The sequence below is a fragment of the Haemaphysalis longicornis genome, unplaced genomic scaffold (assembly GCF_048455015.1).
Source record: "Haemaphysalis longicornis isolate Haplotype H1 unplaced genomic scaffold, Haemaphysalis longicornis Haplotype H1 scaffold_7, whole genome shotgun sequence".
Taxonomy (NCBI): Eukaryota; Metazoa; Arthropoda; class Arachnida; order Ixodida; family Ixodidae; genus Haemaphysalis; species Haemaphysalis longicornis.
Genome location: NW_027526422.1, coordinates 107,776,734 through 107,789,070, shown reverse-complemented (window position 1 = coordinate 107,789,070; position 12,337 = coordinate 107,776,734). Strand labels below are relative to the sequence as shown.

Genomic DNA, 12,337 nt, shown 5'->3' with positions numbered 1-12,337 from the left:
AGATGCCTTCTGTAGCTTGTTCCAGCACCTATCGCAAGCAACGGGAATATGTTACAACGCGCGTTGGCATCTTCCCAAGCAACCACTGGTTGTTCGTCGGCCGTCTACTGTACGTCCATTCAGGCTCTAGCGGACGTCTGTAGGCTGTCCATTTCAGCGCCAATGAACGTACCACGTACGTCCGTGGGACGTCCGGATTTAACAATTTCGTACGTCCGCTCGGACATCCGAAATTGGATGTACATTGGATGTTCATTAAAAATTTCCAGAATCTCACAACGAGAAGTTTATGCTGCTACAATGAATACTGCACCGCACAAGACCTTGTGTGGGGAGACCTAATAGCAAAGCAGACAGTAAATGCAGACACGGAGGCTGTTGCAACGTTTATGTTTTTTTTTTTTTAAGCAGCTACTCATTCAAGCTGCACTCGCTCCGACTTCCGATGCTGTTTCTGAAAAGCTGAGCCACGGCCTCATCCCAGAGGCAAGTGATTTCACCTCCTCGCTTAAACTGCGACCGCTGGAAAAGAGAAAAAAATTTTGGTCAATCTTGAGAGGGAACATTCACAGACGAACAAAAAAAAATGCGTAGTCCACAGGTGGGTTTTGAGACTAAATATACATTGTTGCCTTGATTGCTACTTGGGATGTAGAGAAGCTTGATGCCATAGGAGCCGGGGTTGTACCTTTTTTTTTGTAATGACAACAGTTTTTTTTTTCTGTGCTGAAAAGGAACTACATTCACTCTTAGGCAAATCACAGATTTGGAAGCAATTCCTCTGCTTGCAGATGCGTAATAGGGAGAGATACGCCCTTAAGTTCAGCGATGTTTGTATTTTGGAGGGGAGAAGGATTTAAGCAAAAAATTTTTGGTGAACAAGACATTCACACTTCCAGAAGACTAAACCTGAAACATCAACAACTGCCCTTTCCGCTATCTCTCCACATGGTGTTTCCGTGGTTATTCACTTACAAGTGAATAAAGCTAAAGCTTTACCTCTGGTCCCGGTAGAGCAGTTGTGCCTGGATTTGCAGTTTGATTGTACGTGCGTCTGTCTAAAGCCAAATGGCGTACGCAGGCATGCGTAAAATTGCCTTGTATAAGTATGGTCATAGTATAAGTGAAGTGTAGCAGCTGTCCTAGTCGTTATGTGATGGAGCCCTGGCGTCAGAATACTGCACTGTTTTCGTCCGTGACAAGAACAAAAACTTGGGAGGTAAGAACTGGGGTGGTATTCTCGAGTTTTGTCCCTTTTGTGTCCCTTTCAAAAGTGTCCCTTTCGGCGAGCCCTGATTGGCTAAAAGCAAACAACCGGAAGTGACGTAACACAAGCGCGGCAAACCTGCTGCCAACCTCCCTTCATGCTGCCAACATCCACTGCTTAACCGGAAGTATGTCACGATGAAAGGGACGCAAAAGGGACGTTTTCAAAAGGGACAGTTACGAGAATACCGCCCCTGGAGAAACTAGAATTAATGCATGCCAAGTCACAGGGTAAGGGACCAAAATGAAGTTCGGAGAGTCTGGAATCTATGCACAACCTGTTGTTTAAGCACATTGTGCTGTCAAATTCAAATAGTGGGTAGTGCACAAGAATGCAGTTTTGCAGAGTGTGCAAATATGTGCAGTGTACTGAGTCAGGAATATTGTAACCACTTCGTGCCTCTCTACGAACACATACATCAGCTTAAAAACGACTAGTTGGAACAGGCTGCACGCAAAAAAATTTGTGGATAAGGTTATAAGATTAAGACAGCGGCCTGAAGTGCATCTGTGCATTCCAAAGCAGTTGTAATTGCTAAAATCTCAACCTCAATGTGGAAACGCGTTTTCCAGAATTGCGACAGCTTTGTACATCCACGCAGCGAAAAACTTTTTTTAAAATGTCTAAATGGGGGCTCTGATTCGTCGGAACTATATACATGAACTACTCCTAAACTATGATGCGTTAAAGCAGCGTGCTAGGAATTAAGTTTGCCTCCCTCGATTTTCAACATCCACCAGGAGCTTTAGCTCTTCCCGCGATCTTATAAGGGGACAGATAGCCGCCGAAGCGGGTGCGAATAATTTATTGGGAAGAGCACCCGGAAAAGTCTCGTCTTTCGCAGTTAAAACTTTCAACGGTGACTATACTGATAGTTCGCAATTAGCGTCTCAAGTGTTCTCTTGCAGCCGTGCAGGCCGAATGGGCGTCTCGAGCGCTACACGAGAAGGAAGTTGGGCATCAATCTGGACAGAGAAAAGTCAGGAAGTGACCGGCAATGTACACATTTGCCGCCCATAGCCGCTAAGCTGTTGATCCTAAAACTCATCTCTGGTTGCGTTAAGTTCCGTCTGTATCTCCTGTGTGCATACTTGCAGCCATGCTCCGCCTTTAGCGCGAGACACCGCGCGTACCCGAAATAGGGTAGAGAGCAAGAGTAGAAGCAATTATTCAGCCTCAACCGATTGGGCACAAGAGATTGACCCCTTTAGCAGCCCAACCTGTGCACTGAATTGAACTGTCAACTGTGACTGCAGATAGTCTAGCCTGCATCTCCTGTGTGTATGCACTCCGTCCTTCATGCTGCCTGACCGTAGTGCGAGACTCCGGGTGTGTCCGTACCAGGCTAAGGATCGGACGTGGAAAAGGCGAGAAACAATGGGAAGCGGCTGACGATGTACGCTGAAGAGACAGCCCTCAACAGCCGCTCAAGTTGCGCACAAAAACTCTCCGCTGCACTACAGATAGTCCAGCCAGTGAGCTGTTTTACTGCAGCAAAGCACCTTCCGCGCACGCCTATTGTCGCGAGGCGCTGCGCGTTAGCTTAACCAAGAGGAGGAGAAGGTTAAAAATACTACAAGGAGGCAACTGGCCATGTGCACAAAAAATTAGGAGATACACCTAGGACTGTTCATTGGTTATACAGTCAAAACTCGATCTAACGAAACCCGATCTAACGAACAAATTCGGATTCCCCCCCAGGTGCCTATACGGCTCAATGCGTTTAGAACTGGAAAAAACGAAAGGGATTCCGTGCCATTCCCGATTTAACGAAGTATTTCGAGAAACAGACACATTTAAAGAAGGGCCAATTTCAAATGTGTTTCTTGAGGACGCCAAAATAATTACTGCGCCACGTCGGGAAAAAAAAAAAAAAAAAGAAACGTGGCATCTAGTTTACTTTCTACAGGAGCTCTAAGAGATAAACTCCGCAGTCCCGCAGCCGCAGCCAACGCACTCCCGGTCAGCACGTTTTCCACAATCTTCAAGGGAAATCACGCCATATGCCAATTCGGCGGACTTGAGTTGAATAAAGCCTACCTCGAGCGAGAAGTTGTGGAAAGAGAACGTTCCGCTCAGTGGGGAAGTGGTACAACAAAAAAAAAATTCTCCAGAAATTCAGAGAATTATCTACTAATGCGTTGCATTATGCCGCTTCTCTTCAGTGTGAGTTTTTTCCAGCCAAATTTTTTGGTTTTTCTAAATCCTGCCCAACAAATCATCTCTATTTACGCGATTATAACGATTAGAAGTGGAACTTGCGTGAAATCTGGCATTAATGTGGAAATGCAGAGCGTTACACGGTCCTGGCTGTGAGGGTACTCGGCAAAGAATGCTACGCATCAAAGGCGCTTTGTTAGGAGCGTTTGCTGGGTTGCGACGACTTCAGGGCAAGCCCCGCCTGGCTTATATTATATATTCACCGCGGACTTTTAGCGCACTGCTAAATTATCGCCGCGGCCGGCGAAATTACGATGTATATGGTAGCTGCTGGGATGCACCTCCCTTTAGACATCGAATTTATGGAATCAACCGCTTTTAAAATGACAGCCTCGATTGTACGAAGTTCTCGATTTAACGAAATAATTCACGGTCCCTGGTGACTTCGTTATATGGGGTATTAATTGTATTGTGAAAGCAATAAAGCACATGGTCACTTTACTACCATGACCTGTCGTCGATAGACCAAGTAGGTACAGCCCAGAGGAAAGCATTGTCAATATACACAATCACGACGACGTAGTGACGAGATTACATTGCAGTGGACGCTGCACCGGTGAAAATATCGTGTTCTGTCATCATCCTCGTATTCATCCTTTTCCATTTGCATCGTTTTCATGTTCTCGAGAGCCAATCGCCCTAACCAGCCTTACATGCACGCTATCAGCGTAGCTGTGCTTTATCTCGTGTAATTAGCATGACCAATTTATTCCGGTAGACCTGTCTCTAAGATGTTTTTAAATCGAATGCTACAACGCGTAAACTAGGTCCACCTAATGTTAGTTGCGGCCATGGATCGGCTATCGTGCTCAAGATGCATGTCGGATGTTCTTTCCGAAAACTTTCGGTTAAAATCCGAAGCCACCAAATTTTATTTGCTTTAATTTTATTCCCTTTGCGCTCTCGGCCATTTTTCGGACCATTTTACAGTCACGCCTACGCCGGACGCCATTTTTTGCTTAATGGGCCATGTAGGGCTTTCGCCTTAAAAGAACTAGTAAAAAAAAAAAAATGGCGCAGCTTGCACTTGTGGTGCAAGGCTGGAGAAACAGCAGAGCTGGGGACCGACCTCGCTTCTCCCCACACTGACAGCAGCGGATCCCAGGAGAAAGCCATTTTGGACGGCACTGTAAAGCAAATACCATTAAAGTACGCACAGCGTTTTATTCAGTAGCGATCGTCGGCATCCCTTTCGTCGTCGTCTTCCGTCGGCACAGCCGCGTTGGGCAAATACTCTTGTAGCGCGTCCTCCACTCCACTTTTTCTCCCACTTCTTCGTCAGCTGGTGCGGTATCCTTCTCCACGTGGGGATTGTGAAGGGATGACTTGAAAGATTCGTCATCGCCGTCATCTTCGGCGCGGCGGACCCGTAGCGCGCCGGTCGCTACACGACGACGACGAAGGCGGGAGCTCCTAATGTGGCATAAGCACACGCGGAAGCCTGGACGACGCCGGGCGGTCGCCCCGAAGCACGCCCGCACGTGCGCTCTGGGTTTTCTGTATCCGCCGGGCGGATATGTGTCGGCCTAAACAGACATGTGCTGCTAAAAACTGGGCCAGCATCGCAGACTTAACGTCGTTGTGCTGCTGAGCGCGGGGACGCGGGGTCGATTCCCGGCCGCGGCGGCCGCTTTTCTGATGGAGGCGAAAAGCAAAAACGCCCGTGTGTACTAGATTTCGGCACACGTTAAAGATCCCCAGGTGATCAAAATTAACCCGGAACCCCCCAATACGGCGCGCCTCATCGCCTGCGTTGCGTCGGCGCGTTATAACGTACCCTACAATCAATCAATCAGACTTAACGCCGCGAATACTGATGAAACACCAGAGCCGTTTGCGCTCCTCGCGTGCCTGACGGCGCCGGCGCCCTCCTCGCCTCTCTTCCAGGACGACACCTGCTCGTCAAAGCTTACATCATCACCCGTCTCGGCCAATCGCATACGACGCGCCTTCTCTCCGCGGCAGGCGTGTCCCTGTCACCCACTACTCCCAGGCCGCTCAAGTGTCCTTTTACTGTGGGTAGTTGCAGTGACACTACCGCTGGGATTGCAGATGTGGATGTGGCGGCACCCAAAAAGGAGAGCTTTTTTGCGTTTTTTGTTGGAGACCAGGGACGTAGCCATATATCCCCCTCCGATAATTTTCTAGTTAGGGCTTGAGCGAGACTTGTGTTCCTTCGGACTCCGCCATTCCGACGATTCCCATACCCCCTCCCCTCAAAAAAAAAAAAAAAAAAATTCTGTTGCAGACATTTAGCTTGCTGTGCAGCACCGATCCAACCTACTGGACCACCTACGGACACATTCGCCTCGATTTGACATCCAAGAATGTGTCCGCAGTTGCGAGTAGCGCGACAACTAGGACAACATGACCATCGTTGGTAAAGAAGAATGAATGGGGCAATTTTGTTTCCACGGCGGTCACGGCTTCGCTGGTCATCCAACTGCGTCGGGCGGATTGGCTTTGAGTTTTTCCTGCTGGGCTACTGACTGCCTTATTCGAAATAAGGCAATAGAGGCCGCCAGAATTACAGCTTTGTGGCAAGCGATGGGTGAAGTTGAAGTATATCGGGCATCTACTTCAACCATGAGGCTCGGATTATTTACAATTTCACTGGGAAAAACGCGTGGAAGGACCTTCGACATCCCAACGTATTTTGTGCTTTCAAATTCGTTTTGGATTTTTGCGAATATTCAGATCTTTTTTAATGCCCACTTGTTTTTTTTTTTTTTGTTTGGGGGGGGGGGGTAGGCTGGTACCCGAAAATAAATCCTGCGTATACAAAACTGCTTCAGTTTATTAAAAAAGGCTATTGTTATAACATCTGCAAAGTGGTGGCATCCTCAGCGCCCATTCAGTGCTCACCCAATGCGATATTGACAGCGCGCTCTTCTGTTTGCAGATGGTTAGCGGGCGCTGGAAACTTAGCCGGGATCTAAGCTTCTACTCCGGCCATTAAAATGCTTAGTTGGCAAGTCCGTATGGGAGAGATGACAAAAGAGCTTCATACTTTATCCCACATATCGCTTTACGCACCATTCTGTTGAGGGTGGAGAAGCAGAAAAGACCTCTTCTGAGCGCCACGTGCCACTTGCTGTGGTCCTGGCGTGCCCCGAAGGCGATAACTCTGCCGTCACCGAACTGGAGCCTGAGTTCATCCACGTTCGTGACGTCATAATCTCCCCGGCAGTCCTTGTCTTGAGCGCCGCCGGCACCGCTCTGCCACGACTGGACGGCGATGTCATCGTACACCAGCTTGCTCGCCTTGTGCTTGTAGATATCTGCAAGGCGAAGAAAATACGAAATGTGCGGCCACAGACCGTCGGTCCAGTCTAACGCGCCCACTTGAGATTTCGGCGTTCACCTGTCGTGTGGCTTCATGGCACATTTTTGTGGCTTCGTGTGGCTTCGTGGCATATTTTTTGAGCCATGTGTCACACAGCGCAGGTGAATACAAATACAGAAAACTATCTTTAAAGGCTAACTCCATTGAAATTTCACCTCGGAAAAATTTACTTTGAACGTACAGTACGTACCACCAAATCCACTGGTACATGACTGGTAGCCCCGTGAAATGCGGTGTTGATCAGTTACAAACGTTTAAAATAGCTCCGTCGCAGGCGACGCTGCACCTGTCGGCGGATAGCGCGAACAGCCATGAAGCGTAAGTGACATTGCGGCCGGCCCTGCGCTTTTTCCTGCGGCCAGCCAGGAGAACTGGCCAAACTCAGCTCGGCGCGCTTCTCCTAGGGCTCTTGCGAGGGCGAAGCGTTGCGCGTAGGTTTGCTCCGGTCTGTCGGCCGCTTGTAGCCGCTCCGCAGCCGGCTCCAACGGATGGGCTGGCTGCAACGTCACTCCAGCTTATACCCGTAATGACCGCGCTCTTCCCAATTTTGGTTTCAAAATCGCCTATTTTTGGTGGTCGTTTGCCCGGAGGATACGCGTATTTCAGCTGTCATATTTTGTATCTTTCAGCATTTTTAAGCAGACTATACTAAAATAAAGTTTTCAAGAGGTTAAAATTTTGAGTGCAGTTGACCTTTAACACAAACTTGAAGGGGCCGTGGAAACTTGTTCGCCTTATCAGAAGTTTGGTTCATGAAAAGTAACCCATAAAAAGGAATTGGCAGCACGCGCGGGTGCATTCAAATTTCACAGCCAGAAAAACCACTGGAAGTCCAATTGGACCTGTCCAAAACACCATTGAACCAATTGGAAGTGCAACTGGTTCCAATGAACTAACTCAAGGCTCGTTCCTGTTGCTGTACTGTACATGCACGCGGAAAATGACTCCCTATGACAATTTGCATTCTTTTGTTCAAAGAGCGGTCAGTTAAAGAGTTCTGTTCGCAATTACAAGATGTAGGCACAGAGTGGATAACTGTGGGGAACACGCTGGATAAATGTGCAGGCGCATACCGTGCTGCCAGAAAGGAGACTTGGCAATGGCCAGGACGTCCTTGTTTGCCCTGCTTTTCAGTCTGTTGATTATCACTCGTGGAGCGCTCCTGATCGCTTTCCCCAGGAGTAGAAGACCGAGCTGCGTGCCATACAGTTGCTTTAGATCCATCCACTTTGGCTTGTGCACCTGGTACACGTTGGCAGCCTGGACTCGAAGATGGTGAGCTGCAAAGTAAGGCTCAAACTTAGCGTTAAGAGAATTCAAAATGGCCCTGCACTTATACGCTACAAGCGCTCTTTAAGGACGGATTAATCATGCCACGAGGAAGAATGTAGTGTCCGGGGATTCAGTTTCGGTTTCGATGTCGGTGGTTCTTCAACCAGGGGGCTAAACCCCAGGGTATAGATGTGACGTCAGTTTGAATAAATTTCGTGTTCGCTTGACGTGATATTCCCGTAAGGTTATAAGAATGGCGTGGTGCTCACGATGACATGGTGTCATTTACAGCGAGGGCTGTCAATACACTACTATCTCACTTTGATTGATTGTGGTGTTTAATGCGTCGAAGCTACACTTGGGCTATGAGGATCACCTTAGTGGAGGGCTGCGGATTAATTTTCACCACCTGGCAATCTTTAACGTGCGCCGAAATCTGGACAGACGGACGTTTCGCAGCACGGGCTGTCAATCGACTATTTTACGGGGCGCATTTCTTTGAGTTTTGATAACCCCATGTTGAGTTCTGGACTGTGGGTCATGGTGCACCTGTACATACTCCCAAAATTTCAATAATGTCACGCGAGCGATGACCGATAGGCATGTCAGCGCATTATCGTGGTGTCCTGCGGCGAAACATGCTACGCGCAGGCGCATAAAAATATCTGCTATATGAGTGGCGTCTCCTACGTTGTTCTCCGTAGACCGACGCACCACCTGCTATTCTTATCTGCGAAAGCCGCTTCACTAGCCTCCAAAAGCACGATCGGCTTATAAATGGCCATTTGGCCATCACAGCCAGCGACAATGGGCGCCAGCGTGGCGAAAATTCGCTAGGTAGAGACGGCGCGCTCCTGGTGCTAAGTTAATTCCCGAACTCGCCATGGAGTTTCGCTGCTCTCGCAGTGCGACCTGCGACTGCTCGCCTTATTATTATTATGATTCCTTATTCAGGGGGGGGGGGGGGGGGGGTGACTCAAGGTCTCAGGGATAGGGAAGGTGGTACTGCTCGCATAAAATATAGCGTTCGTACGTATGTGCGGTACGTATGTACGTATGTTAGTACATTAGTCAGTACGTATGTTACGGGTAGGGCACAGAATATACGGTTCAGTCTACACCCGCCTATTAGCTACGCAGACTTCAACCTACACAAGTAAACCAGCGTACGCTGCTACCATATCCGCCTGCTCGACTAGCATTTTTGAGTATCGAGCGTTTCCTTTCATTTACATATTCGGAAACTTCATCGGCTTTGAATTTAACAATAGAAGCTTTCTTTTTGCGTATTGCTCGTCTGTGCACGTGCAAAAGTTCACAGGACAGCTTGAAATTGTAGAAATCAGCCCCGACAGACCCATTTTGTGCGTGCAATCGCCGCCATTCTTGCGCGAAAAGAATGCTTGCAGCTGGCATCACAACAGCTCAATGAATAAACGGGTTCTGCCGGGACGAATAAGGTGAGAATTTCCATAGGGAGTTCTTTTTCTCGGTAAGTGTCTCCACAGCGTGTGGTCCTGCGCGTCGCCACGTGTCCATCGCCAATATATGACGGGAAATTGCGCTGTCGAGAACGGATTTAGAAAAGAAGGTTGTTCGGGAATTTCGGAAGTTCGTGGGATTGAAACCACCGGAGCAATACAGAGTTGTGTCCATTTTAAAGATCAGCATTTCGCGTTCCTTTCATAATGACATATAGTGGCACTTGCGAGGCTTTTAACCTGCCTCACTGTGCAGACACCAAAACCCAGCTTTTCTTGTCTTGCGTCACGTACTTGTGGTGTGCTCGCAGCCAACCAGAAGTGGGCCTTTATGTGATACGTCAGACAGAACTGAGAACTCCGCTCCAGGCTCTTCTGCTTCTGAAGCGGGAGTAATAACTTCTGGGCCGCCAGTACACGTTGATAACCGGTTACAATTTCGGATTTTGAATTCAAGATTCAATTCAATCTCGATTTCATTTCGATTCAAATTCAAGATTCAATTCTATTCGAATTCAAGGGCGTAAGAGACACAAGCGAAGTGCATCACGAGTGGCAGATTTCGCCGCAGCTGGAAATAGAAACCCACAAATATGTGTCGTGGCTGCTCTAGACCCATGCACGGCCACGCACATGAGGCACATATATGCATAGAGATTAACCAGCACTGGCCCAGGAAGTGCCTCACTGTATAGTATGACGGGAATGTAGTATTATTCCCCGCGACATTCAGCTTCCTAATAGGCGCAGAACTGGCTCTTCCTGCAAGTACATAGCGGAATAGACTGGTTGGCTTGCAACATCGGCAACACTCTTTCGACCAAGTGACTCGCCGTTCAACTTCCGTGGCTATGGGGTACTGCCATAGGAGGAGAAACAACATTTTTATCAGGAGTAAAGGCTCAAAGCCATAGTTTGGAGAGAAGGGCGATGGGGAGGGAGTAGGGCTTTGCGGTGGTTTCAAGTCAAAAGAGCTGGATGTGTGCACCCCGGTAAATTGGGGGGCCGTACGGGTTGGCTCAGTTGGCTGGGGCTTGCTGGGGCAGCAGACATGCAGCTCTAGACTGCTCGTACGAGGCCGCTATAAAAAACTGCGCAGTGAGTGTGAAGGTCAAGTGATTTTGCGTAAAATGTCTATATCAATTTTACACATCTTTTCGTAAGCAACGATGACTCGATTTGTTTTAACCTGCTTTACAGGTGCAGTGGGTGCCCTATCTCCGATTTAATTGACTCTCTGCACATTGACGGTTTTGTATACGGTCAGGAAAATTGATTGTCGACGTCCTGCCCAGACCTATGCGCGCACAGTCACGCATGGCATGACCATGCTCTGTTTTCATCTTTTAAATTTAAATGGCAAAGGTTAGGGCAGGAAATATTTTCACCAGAGTCGTAATCGCACAGCTGCGCGTCAACAGCTTGCACTTTACCTGGCATACCCGGGGGAAGGTCGTTTGTGAATGCTTTTTCACTTAGCGTATGAAAATCAGAAAAAAAACCCAATTAGAAACTCGATAAACGGAAATCGCTTAAACGGAATTGCAGCTTAAACGGAACAGTAGACTGTAAGTTGGTTGGTTTTGTATTCAGATAACGTAAAAAAAACTCCCGGTAATCGGAACTAAAATTTCGGCGTCACCGTATAAACGGAACTAGAAATGGAATTTCTTGTGAAACCCATCGGGATGAGAATCAGCTTTTCACGGTTCCGGCTGTTTCGTTTTCGTTTTTTTTCTTCCTCCATGTTTTTTTACCTCGTTGGCCTCGCAAGCCTCGTCTCGTTAGTGGTCAGCCGTGTTAGCGCAACGAATGCAACATCGCAGTTCTCGTTCCAGTCGTTTGTTCTCGATTCAACACGCTGAGGTTATAGGGCTCAGCTCCTTATGCCTTGTTAGTGCCATCGTGGTGCTATTCGCCCTTCCGCGTTGCCGCGTTGCCGCGTTGCCGTATTCTACATTCGGTGGCTCATAATACTCGCGAAGTTGACGCCTCTAACCTCGGTGAAGACGCAGTTTCAAGGACTCAAACAAAGATAATTGATGCATTTTGTAGTGCACAGCGACTAACTGTTGCCAAATCAACTTTGTGAAAGCTGTGCCTAAACCTTTTTTTTCGTGCTTTCTAAAAACCTATCAGCTACATTCACCTCCTAGTGCTTAGAGTTCCATGAAATGGTATGAAGAGTGCGTACGCACACAAATGTGCACTTTTATTTATTTATTTGGTCAATACTGCCAGCTGCCAAGGCAGGAGTGCATCTATCTCTATCTCAGGAGTGCATCTATCTCTATCTTTACACATCTATCTCAGTAAACGGAACTCCTGTTAAACGGAACTAATTTTTCCGGTCCCTTGAAGTTCCGTTTATCGAGAGTCTACTGTAATTGAATGTTCATGGGTGGATTATTAGGAACGCGTGAGCATCTTGTTCCTCTTCCTCGCAAATGTAAGGCTCGGTCTGATGCGCACATTTTGCTTTTGCTTCAGGAGGCCGCAACGCGGCGTTTTCGTCCATCCCTTGTATGCCAATACTCGTAGGCTGAGTGCCAATACCGTGCTGAGCGCTATTACCGTTTCAGCGGTAATCACCTGTGCTCACTTTAGCAGCGGAATTGGTGGCTTGTCGCTCATTTTATTGCCCACGAGTATCCGCATTTCGTCGCAGTCATTGGCATTCCTGTTTTTTTTTTTTGCCGCCCTCACTGGCTCCTGAGTCGATTGTTCGCTTCCCGGCCGCGGCGGCCGCTT

At 48.0% G+C, this 12,337-nt stretch overlaps 1 protein-coding gene across 1 annotated transcript in view; it reads right to left on the bottom strand.

Annotated features, from left to right (window-relative positions):
- Positions 1 to 12: 12 nt before the first annotated feature.
- LOC144146795 (plancitoxin-1-like) overlaps positions 13 to 12,337 on the bottom strand; it is a 35,815-nt gene continuing 23,490 nt past the window's right edge. The window contains exons 5-7 of the mRNA XM_077678730.1: positions 7,907 to 8,113; positions 6,524 to 6,768; positions 13 to 522 (exon numbers count right to left, since the gene is read on the bottom strand). Of these exons, the coding sequence (XP_077534856.1) occupies positions 412 to 522; positions 6,524 to 6,768; positions 7,907 to 8,113 (563 nt within the window). The 3' untranslated portion in view covers positions 13 to 411. The remainder of the gene's footprint in view (positions 523 to 6,523; positions 6,769 to 7,906; positions 8,114 to 12,337) is intronic.